Raw genomic sequence first — 21888 nt, forward strand, 5'->3', positions numbered from 1 at the left:
AAAGTTTTTTTTTTTTTTTTTTTTTTTTTTTTTTTTTTTTTTTGGCACGGAGCTTTCTTGCCAAATCCAGAGAAAGCCGCTTTGGTGGGAGTTCTCCACAGAGAACGGCCATTTAAACTCTTTTCTCCCTTAAAGCTAAAAGGCAGATCCAAATAATAAGGATGAGGAAAGGTGTGAATGCCTCTAAGTGCCCCGTTACGATTGCGACCGAATAGCCTTTGTGTTAAAGGTAATCAGATTAGAGAGATGTTAAACGCTCGCTGTGAAATGCACTGATTCAGTCCGGACCAAGTACTTCGCGGGCTGCACTTGCACTCAAATGTGGTTTTCATCTGCTCGTTAGGCTCATGGCTTGGTGACACCGAGTAGAGGGCAAGTGCCAAGAGCCCTTTCTGCAGCCGAGGAGAGTCTGGCAGCCCCCGGCAGGTCGCCACCGGCTCTCTGAGGATGCCGAGCTCTCAACAAACCTGCCCCTCCCCCAGGGCTTGGACGTCTTGCAGAGAAATTCCTGGTTTGGGCTATCAGGGAAACGTTAATATAGGTGTGAAAAAAGGTTATGGCTCTTCTTATAACCAAGAGGGTTTTTAAATCATTCTAATGATTTCCCCGTAGCCATACATAACGCCAAGCCAAGAACAATATTGTATTCACTCCGCCGAGTTAGAAATCAAACCCGGCAAAAGCAGGTATCAATAAGCCAGATCCTGCGAAGTGATACTTCTGTTTCTTTTATTTCCTTTCCCATTCTATCTATATACGTGAATTTTTACAGCCTTAATTCAACTGAACAGTTTTCCCGTGCAGAGCACAGACTCACCTTATCAGGCTGCAATATTTTGCCTCTCTCAGTTAATTATGTCCAGATAATGAAGATAAAATCTTTCTGGTGATAATTACCTGTTATTTTTTCTCCTGTGAAATGCCTCGGGCTCATCCTGCTATTTATTAGCTTTACTGTACACTTTCTGATGAGTTTGCTTCCAATTGCCTTAGCCCACATAACTCACAGGATGGCTCTTGGATTTTCAGATAATTGTCAAAGTCTGGTATCCTTGTTGTAAAAAGGAGTCGCTTCCCTGAGAGACTTAACTCCTTCAGTGGAGACCACTGTAAATAGAGAATTAAAAGAAAGGGGGATCAGGTGGGTGGAAACAGAAGCATCTGGAGAAAATTTCTGCACCACTGGCCAGGCATTTATGCTCCTAACAGCTATTTAACCCACATATACATGTTTTTTAATTTGTCCAGACATTTGCCTTAACCACAGGGCATAATCACCACAGGTCTGAACCTCCACTTTGCAATAAGACATGGCTTAAAAAAATGAGCGTGTATTTAATGAAAAATTATAAGCAGATACCATTCAGAGCTATAAATACATTTCCATGATTTACTCATGTGCAACCAAGGGTATTTTTTCTGATGCCACAGTAAACTCCAGACTCAGCCTAGCCCAGCCATTGAATTTAACACTTCTGTTCAGGTAAGACTCTGTGTTTGCATTGCAAATAAGATAAAAATACATCTTTTTGAACTAGTGGTGCTGAAAACGGGATTAAGAGCAGTAGTTTCTTCTAATAAGTAAGGTTAGCACCGAGAAAAGACAAGGAAGCCTCCTTAAATCCATGTGCACACCCTCTGTCTGTGCAGGGAGCAGCACATAAAGGAGTGCTTTGTAGAGCGATCCAAATGCTTCTGGGGGTCAGCAACCAGGTTGCTTTATCTCAATCTTGGCACAACTCTAAGAGGGGTGATGGATAGCGGCTGTGGCAACCGTGGGACAAAGAGACCAGAACAGAAGCAGATCCTGGCTGTGAGAAGAGCACGGCAGCAGCCCCGATACCAGACACAGCAGGGCAGGGGGACAGGGACAAGGATCTGCACATGGAAGGACACTCAGCATGTTCACAGGGCTGGGTCACCTGTGGAAAGGTGTCTAAACCACCTGCAGGCTGCTTTTGCTTGGCAAGCGGGAAAGTTTTGGAGCACACAGCCTCATTGTTCAGCCATGAAGCATCAACTCAGCTAAATTTCAATTTTAATAAAGATTAACACTCTAAACAACACTATCTGAAAAGAGTAGTTCTCCAAACTGTGGTATCTCGGTCACTTGTTACTATGTGAACATACCGCACTAAAGTTTTGAGGTTCTGATCAGAAATTTGGAAAGAAAATATCACAAATATCACAAAATGAGAGGAAGTTGGTTTTCTAGGCAGATGCCCTGGGAGAACACCATGAGCATCACACAGAAAATACACCAGATTCTAGCAGATAACCAGTTCATTTTAACACCTTTCACTCACTGCCTTATTCAATTTTGGCTGTTGAGTCAGAATCAGTGAGAATGAAACATCATGGCATGTACCTCTGTGAGGTTACAGGAGCTTTCCTAGGAGTCAGCAACATTGACTACATAGTCCCATTTTAAGAAAAAAAACATAATAAACATACTAATGTAACTACTTCGGCATTTCAGAAGGCAAGTCATGATAGTAATTTGGACTTCTGACTGCGGAAAAAAAAAAAGAAAAAGAAAAAAGAAAAAAGCAAGCCTTAAACTTTTTCTGTGAGCTCTCATATGAAGTTCTTGGTTTGTTTAAACCAGAGTGCTCTGCATTCTTTTTTTTTTTCTTCGTTCACTGTGATAGGGGAAATCCCCCAATACTTAGTGAATTGGGTATGGTGACTGTCGTAGAGAGATAACAAAACTGTGACCCCTCCGTCAGCATGAAAAAATCCCACACTTCGTCTTGCAGAGTGCCAGATGAAGAAACCCATCTGTTCAGGGTTGATAAGTCAGCCCACTGGTGGGATGTAAGTCTAAATCAACGAGTGGATTGTAGGACATTCATAGGAGCAGGGAACTTTTAAGGTTATAGGTTAAATCTAACTTAATTTTGGCTGGAGAAAAAACGCCAAGAGCAAATTTCCAGCTACAGCTTCTCTCACTGGTACACCCCTTTGGAGAACATTAGTAATAACTCCCTTTCCTGAACCAAACTGGTCCCAGTGTACTTGGAACAGCTCTGTGGGAATATACTGGTGGGAACACTTTACCTAATCACATCCTTCCTTAGCAGACTCCCAGTGCGAGTCCAGGCAGAGTCCCTGTTCTGGGGTCTAAGCCTTGGGTACAAGAGAGCTTGATTTGCGGAGAAATCACTCTATAACTTTGGAGTTACAAAGTGGGTATGTTTATTCAGCGCTGGGCGCATGGGGGATCGCTCCACCACAAGCATGCGCCTCGTTTGCAGCTCCCATCCGGCTCATATAGTGCATATTCATAAAATGCCTGTACATATATATATTCTACCCCGCCTCCCCTCGCTTCTCATGGTCATCAGGTCTCCTCCTCTTGCGCCTGAGCGATGAGCTCTTCAAGCTCCGGGCTGGGGTCGCAACTTCCTGGGGAGGGGTCATAAAGATGAAGTACCTCTTCTTCCTCGCTGGTGAACTTTTCACCCTGTCGCTCTGCGCAGCCTCAGTTGTTCTCTGGCTTCTGTCCAGGTTGCCAGGCCAGTTTGTGCTGGTGTTTGGGTAGTCTGTTGCTGATACCCACAACTTCAAGGACTAGGGGAGACTTCTCTTTGGGCTAGGAGATAGTCGCCTAGCAACGTTATCAGCACCTGGTATGTCTTTTTCGAACAGTCCCATACGCCTCCCCTTGTTTTTGCACAGGCCTTGCACCATCAATCTAAGATTGTTTAGACTCCCCATCCCATTCCCCCCTTTTCTTCTTACTTAGTAAATTCTCTTACTACTTATTTATCTGCTTCTTAATCTATTTCCCTTGCCCTATAATATGTTAGTACTATCCTACAAATTAGTTAGTTTATTGCTTAAAGCTCGGATTGTGATACAAAGCATCATACATAGCTTGCAAGCGTTTTGTAAGTCTCCAGATCCATACATATATAGCTACAGTAAGGATTAACAAAATTACTACAGATATTAATAAAGCAACCACTGGGTGAAGGGCTGTGTTTAAGATTTCAGTAGTTGTCGGCGACCATCCGAAGAGTGTATCCCACCAATTATGTTTCCCTTCCTGCTCAACTATCTTTAAGACCTTTTTTATCCTCTCCCCACCATGAAAGGTTGTGAGTAAAGTTTCTTGCCCTTTTTCCTTAACTTCTTCCAGTGTCTGGTGTAAGTCTGGGTGTTTTAATAGGCTTTCTATATGACTGACATTTAACCCTATGGGGACAAGAAATACCTTTACCATGAGGCTGCTTTTCAAGAGGGAATGTGTAACCACCGGGGCAGGATAAGTGAAATCACATCCCAGGATGATGGTGAAATTACAAATACAATAATTTAGATGCTGTATCAATTTCTTCTCTCGCCCATCTCTGGTTATTGTGTCACACAGTGTCCTTAAACATGCACAGGTATCCTGGGTGAAGCAGGTATCCTGGGTTATTAAATCCCTGTTGTTCTTTCATGATACAGGGTTCGAGATCTACTGCTTTGGGTTTGCCAACACTGCGGCAGCTGGGAACTACCCCGTGGTTGAGGAACAGAAGATAGGGATATATTACACAGCCACTTTTCAGCTCCATTACACCGTCAGATGGCTCAAAGGGGCTGGCATCACAGCAGAGAATCTGGCTTACAGTTTGTACACATGTGGCTGTTACTCAAAGCCTTTTCAGCTGTTAGTCAAAGCTCCATAATCCCATAATGTCTGCACTTCACTAAGTGCAAGGTTATGCTCTCTAATCCCGCAGTGCTTTTTCTGGTCATGCTGAACTAGACTTGATTTGAAGCATACTTTCAACTTTAATTCTGAAGAGACAGCTCCAACAATATTTGCAATAAAAAAATTACAAATACTATTTACTCCCCAAGACAATAGGGCACTGGATTTAAAACAAAGACACTGAACTGCTTAAAAGCAGTTAGAAAAAGCAAGGAAGCTTCTACCAGTTTATATACTAAAAGCAGGTTTAAGCCTTCCCTTGAGCATAAATCTCCAAGCAATTAGAATGCCACTGCTCTCCTAACATACAAGATTCATTGTTTATATGACCATTTTTGTAATTCCCATGGTCCATCTTCTGAAATTCTGGGTAGCTTCAACACTGACCTCCAAATATACTTAATGCTTTGGTCATAGGAAAAATTCAAGGTGATCCACTATCTAAGGTGATGGGAAACTGAAGCCAGACTTCAGTGTCAAGACCATTTTCTTATTAAGCCTCCCAGCTCACTCCTACACTTGTGAGATGCGAAGAAATGCAAAAAAACCCACCAGAGCCATTTCAATAGCCAGTTTCTCCTGAGTACCTTTTTCATTTAATTTTTCTTTACCCTTTCCTAATGAATCCACAACTATCAGTGACACTCAGAGGATGTTTTCCCATCACATTGCAAAGAACTTAACAAAATATACCTCAATACCATAATTTCACATCTGCGGCTGAAGAAGCAGACGAGGCCCACCACAGACAGGCACTGGATGAAACTGGAGAGGGAAGGAACCTACCAGAGATGACGTGAGACTGGAGCTCAGCTCTGCCACAAGCCTCCCCGTGACCAACTGAGCGTTTGAATGAACAGAGCCAGTAACCTCCATTCTCTCTCCTCCTGTTCAGCAATTTATTCTTCTGAGATCAGGTCTGACTGCAAGGACTTAAAACTTTTACTCTCCAGAAGCTACTCTGACATTGACCTACTTCATTCTCAGTAAAAAAATATTTAGCAAGAGGAAAAAAAAAATTGTCAGCAACACTTTTTGGCTTCTATATCCCCTCTGTGACCTCTCAGTAGGAAGGCAAATAGTCTGAGATGAAAGCATTTATGTACATAACTTGAAAAAATATTAGCTATCTTCATTTTAGGCAAATGTATGAGAATGAATTATTATGCTGGCAGTCAGTATGAGGTTGCGCAGGTTTAAGGAATTAAACCCTTCCCACTCAGACTCTCTGGATTCAGGGGAAGCCCATCAGCATTGCTCTACTCATTGCAGATATGGAAGGCAAATGGTTTCTTTCCTCTTCAGAGGAGGCTTCTGGGGTTTTTTTCCTAAGTCATATTTAAAGTTTCCTCTCCCTTACTCTTCCCTACCTTGAGATAAATTGCCTCAGTCTACTCACTGCTTCCTTAGCAGTCAGCTCACACTTGTTTACCCACACTCACTGCAGTCGTTCCATCTCTGCCTGAAACATCACGTCCCAAGACACTTACACGTCTCTAGCTACAAACATAAAATTAAATACAACTTCTAATGCATTTATAGATTTCCAAATGTGGTTAGAATTTAAACAGTGCTCCGTGGTTTTCAGCTAAGTTAGGGTTTTTATGGCAAGGTTTTGGTAGTGGGGGGTCTACAGGGGTGGCTTCTGTGAGAAGGTGCTGGAAGGTTCCCTTATGTCCAGTAAAGCCAGTGCCAGCCAGCTCCAAGATGGACCCGCCCTGGCCAAGCCCAAGCCCATCAGTGGTGGTTGTAGTGCCTCTGGGATAATGGATTTAAGAGGGGGGAAAAAAACCTGCTGCAAGACAGCAGTCGAGAGAGTGAAGGCAGGAGAGCAACAACTCTGCAGAGCCCGAGGTCAGCAAGGCAGGAGGTGCCAGAGCAGGGGCAGAGGTTCCCCCGCAGCCCCTGGGCAGCCCCTGGGGAGGCAGCTGTGCCCTGCACCCAGGGAGCCCCACGGGGGAGCAGAGACCCCCCTGCAGCCCGGGGGGACCCCACGCCGGAGCAGGGGGATGCCCCAAGGAGGCTGTGACCCTGCGGGAAGCCCGCGCTGAGCAGGCTCCTGGCAGGACCTGAGGAGCCATGGAGAGAGGAGCCCAGGCTGGAGCAGGTTTGCTGGCAGGACTGGTGACCCCGCGGGGGACCCAGCCTGGAGCAGTTCAGGAAGAACTGGTAATAAATTGAACTAATTTTCCTGAAGTCGAATCTGTTTTGCCTGTGACAAATTGCTGAATGATCTCCCTGTCCTTACCCTCCACTCATGAGCCTTTTGTTATATTTTCTCTCCACTGCACAGCTGAGAAGGAGAGTATGGAGCAGATGTGGTGGGAACCTGGTGTCCAGCCCAGGCTGACCCACCAGAGTTACATGCCTATCTTCCTTGGAAATCTTAAAGATCCATCTCACTTCAAAACTTTATAATGAAACTATTAAAGTCACGTAAACAAGCTCCTCCTCTAATTTAATTCTTTTTGATACTTGCCTTTTAAAAATGTGTAGTAACATCAGTCAGGAAACCAAGGTGTATATTTTCAGCTTGAATTTAGCAGATTTAAAAGCAAATAATTTTTGGGACAATGGTAGGCATATGCATTGCAGCTACCAGTCTGCATATTATTTAAACATAACTCAAATTTCACACTTTTGAAGCCTAATTCTTGTATTTTACCAATACAGTTGCCCTTGCTATTACACTTTTCACTTTACTGTAGCTATATCTCATGAGGTTTACTTTTTCTGTGATATTTTATTCTAAATGTAGAAGAATCTTGCTTGGTGCCAAGGGTGTGACTGGCACCATTGGTTTGGTGTGCGGGGTGGTGATGGATTTCATATTTCATGCACCTCTGCATATGTTTTCCACTTCAGGTGCTGTAAAAGCAAAAGAATCATATTACTTGAGAAAGACAATCATAAATACCCACTAACAAAATTTTTTTAAAACATAATACTTTTCAAAGTAGTTTTGATATTTCTATGCAAACTTCCAATTATTTTCATGGGAGACACACTTAACATTTAAATAAATGTCTCAAAAAGCAGAATTAAATACTCTTCTGTTCCATGACAAGACAGGATGAAGGGGTTATGATTACTTTCAATCCCCCTTGCATAGTTCTAAGTAAGCAAGATATTACATCAAAATCTGCTTTCTCAGAGACTGCACATGAAGGATTTAGCTGAAACAGCACCTAAACATCTCCAGATATCCTTACTGCAGAACTGTAGCTTTTTGGATTATGGGCTTCAATTATAGTGGTTCACTGAGTGAGACTACAAAGCTTTTTTTTTTCCTTTTTTTTTTTTTTTTGGCTTAAAGTGTTTTGTCCTGCTGCTTTGAGACTAACACCTCAGTTCTCTTCAAGTTGATCCAAAACTCTGAGGGAAACCTGTAATTCACATACCTACATCTCCTGCATTGTGACAACAACATCTCTCCTGCAATCATAAACACATCCCCCTTTAGCTGTAACCAGGCAAATGGATAGAATAGACATATTTAGTAAGATGACATGCTCAGAAGAGACTTTTTGACAGTGGAAATATTTTGCTTTTCAGTTCTGTAGGATTTGGCCAGGTGAGGAGATGAGCTGGGCTGACATACTTGTGCTGTCACCTCTCCTGTCCCCCACGAGGAAAGGGCCATGGGGACATTCAAACCAGGGTCTTGCATGGTATGGGGAGCTGTATGGTCAAACACTGGAGACAGCTGATGCCTGCACAGAGGCATGCAATATATCCACCTGGACAAACCAATTACTTCAGCGTCAGCATTCTCATCTCACCTATGTCAGAGGAAATTTCTCAGAGCAGCAGTCGTTACTTTACAGGAATTGTTACAAAACAGACAACACAGAGACATCTTAGATCCTAGAGGATGACTTCTGCCTCTTTCTACCCAATTTGCTCATCTTCAAGCAACACATCATTACTCAAATTTGAGCAATAACATGTAGACGGAAAAATTAAATAGATTTTGAGGTCTGGAGACTAACCTGGAGAATTTCACAGAACTTGGCCAGACGTTCCTTTCTCCAACTTCCTGCTGGGATTGACAATTATTAGTGGTTTAATCTCAGACATAAAGAAACCAAGTCTGCTTGATCTGTAGCAGACAGAGAGGTAAATTCCAGGTATCGCACAGCCCTGATCAGGAGGAAAAGCAAAGAACCCTCAAAAAAAGTGAAGGAGCATCCAAACATACACTTTAATGTAATTTTGATTGAGACAAATTAAAGTCTAGGAGCATGTGTCAGATACAGGAAAAAGAAAACAAAAGAAAAAAACCCCAACGAAAACCAGATGGAAATCAACGTACAGTGCAAGGAGTAGCAGCAAGAAGCCCTGAAAGACAGAACTGTTTCTTCTGCAGGGATGACCTGGAAACTACCAGCAGCTCATGATATCGACTGAGAGTCAGCAGTGTTCAAACAGGGCGGACCCAGGATCTCTTTTTTTTTTTTTTTTCCTGGCAAGATAATAAAAAACTGCTGCAGAACTCAGATTTAGTTACAACAGGCAAGAGGACTTTGGACAGTCTCAGGCAAGAGGAGTATGTGCATGCTTGGTATTTACTTCTGGTGTAATTACCACCAAATATACTGAGCCTAGAAAGCTTTTATGTAGAGCCAGAATACTATCGACACCTACAGCAAGTTTTTATACCCCTTTCAAATCCCACACGGCCTGAGGTAAGCAAGCTAGTGCAAACCATAGTCCAGAGGTTGTACTACTAAAAGATTTAAGTGTCATCTGCACTATCTAGCTGGCCTTTCATCAGATCGACCCATAACCCCCTATAAAAATCCTCCAGGTGACAGCTCATGCTCTCCCTTGTTTCCCTGCTACTGAGCATGAAAAATAGCTTCACAGTGTAAACTGCAGCAGGCTGGCAGGAGTGAAGAGGGAAAAGAAGTAAGACTTGCAGAAGTTTCTGTGATGGACAGGAAAACCTAATAGGATCTGCTGATGTTTTCTTAAACTAAACTGAAATTTGAGACAAGTACGAGACCAAGTTTAAAGTAGGTATTTTATTGCCTTTTACTAACTTTCCCCTACCATTTACTCTTGTTATGAGCTAGGCTTATAAATCCCTTTCCTTAGTTCTGCTTCAATTCTAGAGAAAAGGCAAATTACGCTTGTCTAACTACACTTAAGATTTTATTCTTTACGGAGAGCAGGGAAGAGCAGGTAGAGGTGAAGTACTCTAGAAAAAGACTGTGTATTAAAAATATTTTAGGAAAAAAAAAGTACATGATAGATCTACCTGGACCACTTCCCCTCCTTCCCCAAATAACGAAGACTGCACGTATCAAATAGAGTGAATGCAGATGGGGAAAGCGATTTGAAAATATGCATTTGTCCTCAAGGATCAGTACATTTCAGTGTTTTAAAAATATGGCTGGCAACAACAGACCTGCTGAAAACAAGGTTTACAGTACTGGTAATGTATTAGCTGGGGATATGGACTAATGGGAAAGGCTCTCATTTTGCTCCCAGTGCTGTAACAAGACATACCAACACATGAAGTTATTGAAAATATTCAAGCACAACAGTGGTCCCAGAGGAGCAATGCCGGGACTCGGGAAAAATGAGCGTGTTCTGGCAGGCATAGGAAAGAGCAGTATTTTAACAAAACCCCATTGAACTCTCCTCTAAGTTTATCGAATGCCTTTTCCCAACTCTGTAGACTAAAGACAATTTCTTGCTAGGAGTAAATGCATGTGCACAGAGAAATGGTGAGACTCAATACAGCTCAGGCATTGTTTGTTTATTCCACTGACCAAAGCAAGGGTTTCGGATGGGAACTACAAAAACAGACAAGATGATCTCACGGTGTTGATTTTGCTAAGGTGTTCCTGTTGACAGCTCCCTTACCCACTCCCTTCAGTAATGTCTCAATTACTTCAAAAGTAATTAACTGTCATATGGATGAATAAGTCAGGCATGATGCATCTGAATCAAAATAGTCGTGTGAACAACATAAAATTCCATTAAGGGATGGGCTGAACCACAACCCTAACTCCACAGTAGTATTTCTTAGCTACATATTACTTCTAGGTTTTAAGAGTTGACCAAAATAATGGATTAAAAAGCAATCTGTAAGTTATAAAATCTGAGACTTTACTACTGCCCTTATACCCTTATAGCATGTCATCTTTTTTTTTTTTTTTTTTTTTTTTTTTTTTTTAATATAGGAAGAAAAAGCATGATACTTGAAATATTAAAACATAGATGAAGTTATTATGAAGAAATAATATCCAGGACGTATGTTTTAGATAAAACAAACTATCTTTCAATTAAGATACTACAAAGGGGCCTTCACTTAGGCTTCTCAGAAAGACAAACTCTTGGAAAAAATAAATCTCAAGCTTCAACAGAGAAATAATATTGCTAGTCACTTCAGAAAATTTTGATCACAACTGAATGGTTTGATTGTTAAAGCAGCAGCTTGCCATTTTTCCCTCTACATCCTCCATTTCTGACAGCATTAACCTTCCTTGGCATGTGCATTTTTCCACAAAACCACCCACCTTCCATTTTCCTCAGACAGCAATGTGCTCCCTGCTGCTCTTTGCTGTCGCTTGCAAGAGGTGTTGGTTTGTTCTGGGTGGCAAGTAAAAAAGACCAGGGTCGTTGTCATCTGGTTCCCCAAAAGTGGTCAAACTTACATGCAAACCAATTGCAAGAGCATATTTCTACCTCTAGGAACAATACGTAATATCTGTTACTCTCTAAGCTAGATCTATTTTGGGGTCTACGTAGATATAGCAGCTGGGAGTGCTCCAAACACAGAATGCTTCAAAAATTAACATCAATGCATATATTAACATGAGGCAAAAGACTCAGGTTTCCTACTGCTTTATCTCCTCGGTGTAAGGCTTTGTATAGCAAGCAGCATAGTGCAGCTGTAACACTGGAGTTGCAGAGAAGTCCTCCTCACATCCAATTTTCCAGTTGAGTAGACTTTGTTTCAACAACGTCCAGCGTTGTGACAGAAGTCAATATTATTAAGAAATTCGCTCTCTTCAGTGCTCTTCTCTTTGCATAACCCATCAGAAGGTTTAATCAAAGTTCAATTCTACTTACTGAATCCTACTTGTATTTCAGGCTTAATTACCTAAAGCATCATCAAACCGGATCACCACTCCTTCAAGGGAGCTCTCTTTGTGGTACATGCGACCCAGGATCTGTAGTTCTCCTGCACATCTCCCGTCAGCTCACCTTTCTCTCCTGCCAGCCTAGAGCTCCTGCTTTCATCCAGGCAGACTGCAACACTCACAGAAATATAAGGCAGTCCTGCTAAAAATTATGAACTTTTACTGACTTTTTAATGAAAACTACTGCAAACGTCAGTACTGGAGAGTGATGGTACTGAAGAGCTAAACAGATGAGTATTGATTTGTTTGGATAGCATAGGAAGAACCATGTCGATTTTGCAGGTTTGTTTTTTTTTTTCTTTTAAATCTAAGTCATTAAATATTTACTGTGAATATCACCTGCTGAAGTGGAAAAAGTATCAAGCCAAGTGTGATGATACCGAGAGGAGCACACATACCGCAGATTACATTCTGGTAAAATGGCATTATGTCCATGAGATGAGTTTTCATTAGTGGAAATTTCCCAAATGTGGAAATCAGAATTCTAAGTATTTGAATCACCCACAACCTTGTTACTCAGTGAGCATTACTGTTGTATACAGATGTGATCTCTCCCAACTAATGCAAGTCACTTGGAAATATTTATCCCTTATTTTGTCTAGACCATAACATGCTTCAAGATGCTTGAGTGGTTAAGAAAAAAGCATGAGAAAATGGGCATCTCTATCTTTGCCTGACTCTCTTTGGAAGAAACAAAACCCCCAAACTTGAAAAGCCTCTCAATCACCATGTAAAGCAGGGTAACTTCAGCATCTGCCAATTGAATCCAAGGAGAATAATTTTATTTGGGTTGTAGCTCTCACTTGTGAAAGTCTAACTTCAGTTAGTTTGTTTTCCATGGGACATATTTGCTCTCACTCTGTTTCCACTGATGTTTTGAGTAGTACCCAAGTGGAAAATAGAATTAACATGTTGAGTAAGCTTTATTCCTCTTTAATTTGTTATTGCTGTCATTAAGAGTCTTCTATTTTACTTTGGCTAATTGTTACAGGAATGGCACTAGAACCGTTATAAATCTTTAAGTTGATTGTTTCATAGTGCAGTTTTTCCATGGGACAAGTCTTTTTTCATTTATCATGGAGGAGTCCAGAAAGTGCTGGAACCCAGAGGCATTAATAAGTCAAAGAAACTAACACACTTGCCATTCAGGAAAGGATAGAAATTCTTTCTATTTTGACATCTGAGAATTAGCAAAGTAGATTAAAAATTCAGAACCAGTTGGTAGACATCAGGGAACAGGCTGTTACTTACAGATTCATGTACTGAGGAAGCACAAGCTTTTGATATATTACGTTACCAAAGCTTAATTTCTATGCGCACAGTACCTCACCAGCAGTAAGGTTCCTCCTTGCCCCTTCCGTCTTGCTGCTCAAGACCATTAAAAAAACTGCTTTTAACTGTGAAATTATCTATCTATGAATTTTATACCAGATAAAAAAAAATATATTAAACAGTATGTGTTTAAATACTTTTACTAAACCTGGAAAACTCAACTATGTTTCCAGTCCAACTATATAAAAGTAACTCTTGATTGCTTTTTAAACCTGCTTAATCTTTTAAGTCCTTCTGCCAATTTATCTGCAGTGGTCATAAAACTAAATGCTAGCTTTTCTGTTTTCCCTTGCCTTCTCATATAATACAGTATTTGTCTTTTAACTGCATGTCCCTGTTTCACCAGCATTAACATCTGCCAATGCCTGTATAAACAGAACAGCATAAAATCTCTTTGGCATTTCTTTCAAAGTTTGTGTGTTAAGAGATATGCCCACGAGTTTATTTTCAATTGCCTGTGAAAACTCTTAAATGCAGTTAATCAATGTTGTAAAAGCAGTAGCAAATCATACCCCCCAAACCTGGTTTCTAAAAAAAAAAAATCATCATCACTTTAATCTTCACTCAAGCCCTTAGTTTCAACTCTTGATATTCCAACTCCCCTTCCAGTAAGGGTGTGGGCTCTTCCTACTTCTTCCAGAAAGTCAGTCATAGCTAGGCTGGGATCTTCTACTAACCTTGATAAATATATACTTCTGCAATTTTTTTCTTCAAATGATGTAAACCAAGGACAGAAAATGTTAAGACTCATTGCTACAGGGAACTTCAGGCACTATTAAACAGATAGCAGAGAAACATCCTTGAAAAAACAAAAAACAAAAAAAGTCTTAAAAACTTAATAGCAGCCTACCTTTTCCAGTTAGCAGCTATATCTCCCAAATCAGCTTTCCAAATCCTCTGTAGAGCTTTGTCTATTTGAAGTTGAGACTCTGCTTTTATCTGCATCACAGAAGCTGGATCTATCTCATTACAGTGTACCCCATAGGACAGAATTTAGAAGGTCAAACTAAGGTGCGCACCGACAAATCCTATTAGAGACCCCAGCATGATGCACGCTGAAGAGACATTCGGCAACAAAGGACCAGCAGCTTCCAAGTTTGTCTTTCTTGCTTAGCTGCTCTCTGATGGCTACAGCCAGGAAGACAGTTATCCAGCTTGGCCAGCTAAACATTTAAAAGCACTGCAGAAGACAGGGAAGATTAAATAAGCAACCGATCATAAAAAGGGCAAAACCCTCGTAGTTTAACACCTAAATAAGAAGTGGAGCTGTGAGCATCCATACTCTTTTCAAGTGGGTTTATTTATCTTCAAGTACATAGAATTTGGGCACAGATCTGCAAGCAGGAGGAGGTAGGCCAACCTTCAGTTTTATCTGAATAGTAAAAGAAATTTTATGAATCACTAAGTCAACACCTCTGACCTTGGGATAAATATAACAAATTACTTAAGCAGGACTAAAGATTGACAATTGATAGTTGAGAACGTTCCTTGCAAAAAATATTAACTATTGGATAAAACATAAAAAACTTACATGCATTCAATGTTCTTCAGAACTGCCGGACTTCATTATTAAGCACAACAAAAACATACTTTCCCAAGAAAAAAAAAAAAACACAAACAATGATAGCCAAACCAGCATTTTTTTCTAAACAATTATCCATCCAATAGAGTAAGTGCAGCAATAATTATGGGATATTAAAGATAATTCAGTAGGATCACATAGATAATAACTAATCTACAAGTGTAATTTTCTAGAAAAAAATGTAACTACAAAACATTCAGTGAATACAATATGCATTTATAAACAGTATCACTAGTGTATGGTATTTTGGAAATGTATGGTGCAAACTGAAAAATTTCAGTATGGGTATGAGAATATATGGTTGTATATATAAATATTGGAGACACACACATATATACATGCTTCCATGACACTGCTACTATCTACTACGCAGGTTCTTTGGTTTCGCAAATGAAGAATCTTTCTCATTAAATATATAGTTGCCACCTGCAATTTGGGGGAGGCAAATTTCTACCCTCTTGGAAAATAGACATGCTGTTACCACCATGTATTCGTTTGGCCTTTACTGGGTGCAAGTTTCACAAAAGGAATTTATAAAGTGAATTAAGGTTCCTAAACATTGCTGATGCCAAAGGAAAGACTTTTTTTTTCTTTATGCAAGTGAAATTACACACCTTAAGCAAGGTATCACAATTTCAGTTCATGTTACTTCATGCATCTGACCACTGACCTGGAATTACCTACATTTATATTAATCTTCTTGATAGCCTCCTAGATACACATCATAGGCTAAACCAGATTTTTTAGCACGCTTTGGCAGTTCTTCATGAGCAACAACTGGTAATTCATACGTTTTAAGTAACAACCCTTTGTCTGTACTTGTCTTATTGCATCTGCATCCCGTTTCTGCCACGCTTGCAAATCAAGCGCATTCTGGGCAGCGCCGATTGGTGAAGCAAAGCTTAAACTTGTACACAGTCTGTTGCATCTCTCAAGAATAATCTGCACATTCAACACTTAGAATGAAAGAAGGAGCAGGGAGAACTGCAGTGTAGGACTGGGGACAGACTTGAGCAAGAGCCTTCAGATAACAGGAAGCTCTGGTCATGAGAAATAAGGGAATGCTGTCAGGGGACATTAGAAGAAATTCCAACAAAACAAAACCCAGCAAAACCCCCAAAGGCCAGGGACAAGAGAGACATGCTCCAAAACGGAGCCCAGAGCAAACTTGCACATCACACAGACAAGAAACACAAGGGGCAGAATGGGTGGTGTGAAGAGGACAGCAGCCAAACACCAGCAGGGTTTGCTGTCTGCATGAAAAACTCCATCTGTACATACCAGTATGCAGGAAGGAGAAAGAGGAGACAGGAGAAAACAGACCTCAAAGAAAGAGAAGCAGGTAAATAAATACTAAATTTTAATTTCAAAGCTAGTGAGATTTAACCATAGGACATGCACCAATTTGACATTTCTTAGGGAGAAGAAGAACAAAAAAAAAGATTTTGTCATGTAATTTGTTGCTACTATGAAGATAAATACTGTGAGGTAGAGCAGCTCAATTTATATGAGCTGGTCTAACAGACAAGTCCTATCAGATGATAAGTGAAATTCAGGCTCTCTACAATTTAATTTCTTTTTTCTGAATACAGGAGCACATGCCAAAGTAATAAATCTAGGTCTGAAACTACGACTGTCCCGGTTGTTAAAAAACAGTTTTAAAAATCAGTAACAAAAATGACTGACAAATGGCTGCTTCTACAACTGGGCTGTATCATTGTATCATAGGAATTAAAAGAGGATGCATAGGGAGAAAGTCCTCGGTGGTACAGCAGTGGGTTAGGGTACGGTAACTCCAGCACAAAGAGTAACAGAAGTGGCAGACAGGTTTGCAGTACAGCGTGGGATGCAGTACAGTTCTGCCTGTGCCTACCAGCACCTCCGACCAGCGCTGACACACAGGGACGACAAACACCCTGTACACCTGCATGGTTCTCAATCACCCTCCCTAGGAAGAAAACACCCAAGCTGAGGGTGACACTGTGGGCTTTTCCACAGCCATGGGTTGTAGCTGTTTCATTAAACAGGTCAGACACCAAGTGTCTGCACAAGTACGTGGTGACACGACCTGCAAGCTGCAGGCAGCAGAGGTAGCTGGAAGACAACTTGTTACCAGCACCTGAAGAAAGAAATGTTCTCAGAACCAGGCAGAATGCACACCTCTGCATTTCCAGCCATTGCCACACTAATCTATTCTATTTTAAAAAAAAAAATAAATTTCTGTTACAGATTATTTGCACCTTTGGGCACATTGATGACATGCCTCAGAATAAAGGATCACGTTTTGCATTAAGTATTACTATCACTGCACAAATTCAGGGATATTTCTACTCAAAGCAGCTTCTTTCCTCTTTTCTGTCTCTAACGCAAATCATTAGTCCCTTTAAAAGAGTATTTGTTGATCACGTTTCCTACAATATTTCTTAGAATTAGGAAACATAAATAACTGATGGTGCTGCCAGATGAATCCTGTATTATCCAACTGCTAGGTTAAGAACAGCCACTTATAATTGATGGGCTACTTCCCCAGGACACTGTGTGACACTGGCTATTAGATAATTCCCACTCAAAGGTATTTAAAGTTCTTTGAAACTCCAGTACCTTTATCAAATGACCCTCCTCAGGCTTTAATTAAGGTCTTCTGAGGACATTTTCCTTCTGGTTAAATGACACCAAATCCTCTCTTCTTGCTGCAGTTTGTTTGGTTGGTTTTTTTAATAGCTAGCATTTACCTTTTTCTTTTACACATTTTCAACTATTTATAGTCTCCTGTTTATGAAGGATACAAAAACTCTGTATAAGCCTTTGCACTGCTCTCCCTTTGCATTCTTTTTCTTGCTTTCTATGTCAACGTTTATACAAACACAAAATCTGCAGAAGTATTTAAAAATTTAAGCTGGAAGGAACCTCAGCAAGATCATCTAGTCCAACGCCAATATCTCAAATTATTAGTCACACTAAAACCACATGAAGCTCCCATAGTCAGTACATATCAGATGATCAAAACCAAATGAAGATTCTTCCAACTTCTGGTTGCCATAGTACTGAGAACACTGTATGAGAATTCTGCTTCATCTATCAATATCCTGTATTTCTACAGTGCCTTTCGGCAAAGGACAGAATTATCAGTCCATCCCCCAGCCTGCATATTTACTGTCTAATACCGATAGCTCTGTCACAAATTCCATTAATCAGTCCAGTGCCAACTGCTGGCATTTCAACTGCAATTTTCACACAAAGTTGAACAGTCTTGAGTTTCAGATAACCAGGCTCAAGCAGTTTAACAATTGAAGATTATCAGTGTATTTTCAAAAGGAGTATGTCACCAAGCTAGAAAAATGTTAGCACATCACCGAGACTTGCACATCATCTGTATCACTGTAGAGTGTTCATACTTGTCAGATACTACTGTGAAATAAACCTTTCATCTTTGATTTTTTTGTGTGTGTGTGTGCAACTGTCTCATTTGCAATTCATTTTTTATAGTAAAGCCTATCTGGAAAACAAAACTCTGAAAATAGGTAGAATTTGTAAACTGGGCAGTCTCACTTGCATAAAATGAAGGGATCTAAAAATCAGTGCAAGCAGTGAATTGACACTTATTATTAGGTGAACATAACCACCAAGGTGTCAACAAGGGTGGTCACGCTCTCCTTTAGACCATTAAAATGAATTGACCAGACTAGGAGCTCAGCACCTGAGCAACTATTAAGTTGCATATGTGAACTGAGCTCTTGAACATCTAGAAGTTAATCAGGACATTTAAGGCTCTAAAGGTAGTTCAACAGTTTTCATACAGGAAAGAATCTCCACTCCACCCCTGCAAGCCAAGGAAACTATTTGGATACAAATTAGTAAGCCACATTTCCAGGAGAGAATAAAAGCAGTATAAGATGAAATACCGATGCACAAGTCTGTTTCCAGCTGAAAACAAGAGTAGCACTGCAGCAATTGTCACTCGGTATTAATGCCCACTTCACTGTATGAAATCAAGTGCTGTGTCGCAGGAGAATTTCAGCTTCTGGAATACAAGTTCCCACTTTTCTGCCATAGTGGTACTGCCACTGGTAACACTCCCCTTGAGTTACAGGCAAAAGAGTGTTTCACCCCGTTACACAATATACCATTACCCAAACTTTGTGGAGCAGATTCCAAGGGAAAGAATTTCCTTCTTGTCTTAGTCCTGAAAAAGGCTCGAACATCATTTAACAGCAGCTCAGAGATCACCAGCAAAACACTGTAATCTTTGCTTCTTGCAATGATTTTTGAAATTGCTTTTAACACAAATATACGTGTACAACACAAACATGTAAACTGCATGGTGTTATGCTCAGTTCCAAGCCTTCTGCAGTTTAAAGTGTTTAAACACGACGACACAAGGGTCAATCCCTGATTTTTCATTTTCTGTAAGCACCCGAACTAAATCCACCATTTCAGCAACTGCTGCTATTTGTTCACAGTATTTTTCCTAAAGCTGCTAAAATATACACTTCCATCCACCTACGCTCCAATAGCCTAGTACAGACAAAAACTGCAGCTACAAATAAATGAACCATTACTGGATAGATAGAAGAATTTCCAATTACATAGAAAACAGGGAAACTGGCAACCACATTATATAACATACTCGGTTCATTTATTTAGATAAATCTAACTCAAAAGTTACAACTTTTTAATTCCAGAAGTGTAATAAAAATAAAGTCTTTGTTGCTGCAATCCTGCAGTCGGAATTCCAAACTTGTTTTCATCGGGATTTTCCAGCTACTGTTGAGGTGCACTGGAACGTGATTTAGCTGCTTCTTTCCTAAAAAAGAATTGCACAAGGATCTTTCCAGTTGGAAAGTAAAACAATATTGAGAGATCATATTTACTGTTCCTCACAGCAAGACTTTAATCTGACTTTTCTTACCTAGCAGTCTCATGTAACCCAAAAAACATCTTTCCTGACTTTCCCACATCACGTGAAGCACAGCAGGATCTGATTTTGTCATCAGTCTCCATATCCCAGTACAAGAGCATTCAAATAATGCATTCTCAGTTCTAGGTAAACCTTTCATATTCTTGTGTGCTCATACACATACAAAAATCGAAGAGAGTACCATTTTTGGATATTTAGAAACAGTTATCCACAGTTAAATCTAACATTTAAATTGAACATTTCTCAAAGTTATATGCACAGAATTTTCACTGAAGGCTGTAGGTCTGCTGCATGTCCTTCACTGAAAGGGTTATAAAGAGGGACCGTGGATCCTTTCTGTTTTTGCAGACTGTTATCTTCCCTCTCAGGGCCTCTCCTGCAAAAGTAAAAAGGAAATTAGTACGCTTACATTACTGAATCATGCACAGTAACAGCAAAGATGCATTACATACCCTTAAATTGCATGAGAAGCTGTTCTCAGTCAGAATTAAACAAGTCTACAAAGGTTTCATTTACATTCTCAAGGCTCTAAGCAATGGTCCTGAAAACAAACCTAAGTTTAACTGCAGTTAAGCCTGGTAAGGTGCTGAGTTCTGATACTTTATTTCTCAAATTACCCACCCAAAGAGCTAACAAGCCAATTTTACTTGCGACTGCAGAAAAAACGCTGTATTCCTTGGATACATTAACCTCTCTTTGTATCTGGTTGAGATGGATCAGCATATCACTACCAAGCATTCCCAGGCACACAGAGGCCTCAGCTGGACAGGTACTAAGTGTCCATGTACTATGTGCCCCCACGCACCCCTGAGCTTCAAATATCAACTTGTTTTTTCATGAAATGATATATAACATCTTGGAAATTCTTGACCATAGATTTCCATCTATGAACTAAATTATTAGCAGTAATAAAACAGTATAAAAAAATTGCTAGTCCACAAAAATTAGTATTCCATTATTCCTTTGCTGAGGTCCCTAATTTCAACGCATCACTACTATCAACTTTGAGTAAAACCAAGTAACCACAAAAACCTATTCCACTTCCTACTGCGTATCCCACATGGTTTGGATTTGCACTGCATTTCATTTAAGCTCTAGTTAGAGGTAATATTTTCATCTGGCAGGGAACATTAACACAGAAATCTTCGTGGCATTTCAAGTATAGATACATTATTAATAGCAAGTTTCGTTTTACAATCACACTTTCTTGACCATAACACTTGGCATACATGTGCTTCAGCTAAAACCAGAGAGAACGCTTTGATACGGAAGGAAAGAGCTGAGGCATCTAGAGCGGCACAACTCTCACTTTTGGTGTTACTAAATTTAAGTAAAAGCTCTCATCCTAGAGAAATTCCAGGCCTTGATGTTTGTCTGTTGAACATTTTGTCCTAGCACTGATCAAGCCTGGTTCCATCCACAGAACACATCCACATTCATTACATACTTCAAAGGTCTGTTCTAGCTTTTAAAAGTACTTTCAGATTCTGAAATTAATGAGCAGAAAAATGAAACCTGCTGTGCCAGCTTAAGAACTTGTGTATACTTTCCAAGAGATGTTTTACTTTTCACACACAAGATATCAGTTGTGGATCTCTTAAGTCCTGTTTCATGACCTAACAGTCCACTTTACCATTGTGCAAATGTACTCAATGGATATGATGTGAAAAGCCTTAATAGCTATGTACCCTCTGAAACTTTATACAGGACTAAACGAAGGGACAATGAACCCATTTCTCTATAGGCACAGCTCTTAACTTCTTTTCCCCCCTGCATCTAATATCCTTACATTAAGATAGCAGAAAATGAGACTCACAGATATTAGGAGCTCCAGGAACTGATTCAGGCTATATGAATTTAAGACAAGACTCACAAGTTTGTATCTGTCCCGTAAAAGTCACACAAACTGAAATCCACAGCCAACTCCAACTAGTCGCAGGGTTTACTATTTGCTTGTTTGAAAGCTTTATTTAAAAAGCAGTTTTGAGTGACTTGGCTTTCAACAAGGTTCTTGATTTCCAGATACTTAAAGAACAACTTTAATTAACAATATTCATATTCCTGAGTACGAAGGACAAATTTATAGAGAAGATGGTACGGAAAGACATTAAAGAGAATTTAGTTTTTTACTAGCTTTCACCTGCTCCCCCAACCCCTATCCCATGCACCAGCAAATTCCATATTTCCTGGGCAG

The 21888-nt window shown here is 40.2% G+C and overlaps 2 protein-coding genes across 2 annotated transcripts in view; both read right to left on the reverse strand.

Annotated features, from left to right (window-relative positions):
- Positions 1 to 11880, reverse strand: part of SLC6A5 (solute carrier family 6 member 5) — a 46497-nt gene extending 34617 nt beyond the window's left edge. Inside the window, exon 1 of the mRNA XM_026850689.1 lies at positions 11823 to 11880. Within this exon, the coding sequence (XP_026706490.1) occupies positions 11823 to 11880 (58 nt within the window). The remainder of the gene's footprint in view (positions 1 to 11822) is intronic.
- Positions 11881 to 14476: 2596 nt separating this feature from the next.
- PRMT3 (protein arginine methyltransferase 3) overlaps positions 14477 to 21888 on the reverse strand; it is a gene marked incomplete at its 5' end in the record, with an annotated part of 70943 nt that continues 63531 nt past the window's right edge. The window contains one exon of the mRNA XM_026850690.1: positions 14477 to 20070. Within this exon, the coding sequence (XP_026706491.1) occupies positions 19961 to 20070 (110 nt within the window). The remainder of the gene's footprint in view (positions 20071 to 21888) is intronic.

This window comes from Athene cunicularia (genome assembly GCF_003259725.1).
Source record: "Athene cunicularia isolate RWA chromosome 5 unlocalized genomic scaffold, athCun1 chr5_part3, whole genome shotgun sequence".
Taxonomy (NCBI): Eukaryota; Metazoa; Chordata; class Aves; order Strigiformes; family Strigidae; genus Athene; species Athene cunicularia.